The sequence below is a fragment of the Halictus rubicundus genome, unplaced genomic scaffold (assembly GCF_050948215.1).
Source record: "Halictus rubicundus isolate RS-2024b unplaced genomic scaffold, iyHalRubi1_principal scaffold0154, whole genome shotgun sequence".
Taxonomy (NCBI): Eukaryota; Metazoa; Arthropoda; class Insecta; order Hymenoptera; family Halictidae; genus Halictus; species Halictus rubicundus.
The window spans coordinates 459348-460808 of record NW_027488695.1 but is presented as its reverse complement, the minus strand read 5'-3'; the positions used below and the strand labels follow the sequence as shown (position 1 = coordinate 460808).

The 1461-nt window shown below is 27.7% G+C and overlaps 1 protein-coding gene across 1 annotated transcript; it reads right to left on the bottom strand.

Annotated features, from left to right (window-relative positions):
• Positions 1-285: 285 nt before the first annotated feature.
• LOC143363851 (uncharacterized) lies at positions 286-862 on the bottom strand. Its single transcript, XM_076804383.1, has 2 exons — positions 714-862; positions 286-590 (listed from the first exon to the last, which is right to left on the bottom strand). Exons 1-2 carry the CDS (start codon positions 847-849, stop codon positions 286-288), a joined length of 441 nt encoding a protein of 146 aa, XP_076660498.1. The 5' UTR covers positions 850-862.
• Positions 863-1461: the final 599 nt, after the last annotated feature.

Below are 1461 nucleotides of genomic sequence, written 5' to 3'. Positions count from 1 at the left end.
TTAAAAATGAAACAAAATACATACATATGTATTACGTATAGCTCGTGGCAATACATAAAAGTAATAATTATAGTTACTTACTCATTACAGCATCATATAATTTTAAATTTACAAATGATAATTTTTTCTTCTTTCCTTATCCGGAATAATTCGTAGCTGCTTCATTTGACATAATTTTCCGAAGCATATTATAAATAATTTTTTTGTTGGTGTCTCCACCGACTAGATATAACAGTTGTACCTGAAAAATATATGCCATTATTTATTTGATGTCAACATTACAGATTATATATATGTACCACATACCAAACAACAGTAAATACAAACCAGCGAATTAAATTTTTCTGTGTGTTCTGATATCATCGTATCAAAATCGTTGATGGCAACTACCGACGCTAATGGTAATTGATTTAGAAAATTATTATCTAATTCGTCATGGCTGCTTCCACCCGTTACTCTAACATTTAATAATCTTTCAATATTCTCTAATTTATTTAAAATTAATTTTACGTCGTATTTTATTTCGATATATTGCCGACTTAATGCGGCCAATTGTCCCTCATCCTTATTTGTTGTTATACTATGTACATCTGTGGAGAATATCACAAAGTATTATTATCACCTTAAGTTTATTATCTTATTATATGTATAATTGATTACTATTTTGATATTTATAATAAAGATTTAGCATTTTTGTCTATTTTCCGACTTACTTGGTGTTTCTATTTGCGATGGCTCAATTGGTTGGCTTTCTTTCGAAGAATCAGATGAATCGGATGATTCGAAAATAATGCGCTTTTTGGATATATTGTGTTTTGGAATTTTGGATACTTTTCTCGTTGGCGACATTTTAAAAATTATATAAAATAATCCTTAAAAATATAAATTTATAAATACCTCAATTAATATTTACTTTAAAATAACGTAATTAAACTTAAATTTAGTGATACTGATGAAGCAGTTCACATGCTACGAAATATGAATGGCATTTAACTACGAATGATTTGTACAAAATTTCATTTAGTTCGTAAGACAAAATTTCATCAGTCAATTTATCAAATTTAAATAATCCTATTATTTTGGATTTAATAGGGTGTTTATAAAAATTTTTTAAGTTTGTTGATAATTTCCCAACTATTCTGTTTTCTAATATGTCTGTGACTTGTAGGACATGTCCATTTTTTAAAAAGACATAACGGTCACAAAATCCATACGCTTTTAATTTAAAATAAGGAAGTTGTATTGTTTTTCTGTTATTGCTGATTGTAATCCTTATTTGTGTATTAATATTTTCCGTGACTGTAGGCATTCCATTTTCCGATAATCTATTTGTTATTTGTGCTAAAGGTTTATTCCATCTACGTAGCATGCTTACTAGCTTTCCTAAATAGTTTTCAAAAGGAAAGCAACTTAATTCCTCCAAAGAATATCTTAAATTTTCTACGTCGTCTGAAATGTGCA

Excerpts from the sequence above, each read along its gene's own strand:
- LOC143363851 (XM_076804383.1), bottom strand. The coding sequence starts at position 849 with ATGTCGCCAACGAGAAAAGTATCCAAAATTCCAAAACACAATATATCC. Across the intron at positions 591-713 it reads ATCGCAAATAGAAACACCAA|ATGTACATAGTATAACAACA; the intron begins GTAAGTCGGAAA and ends TATTCTCCACAG.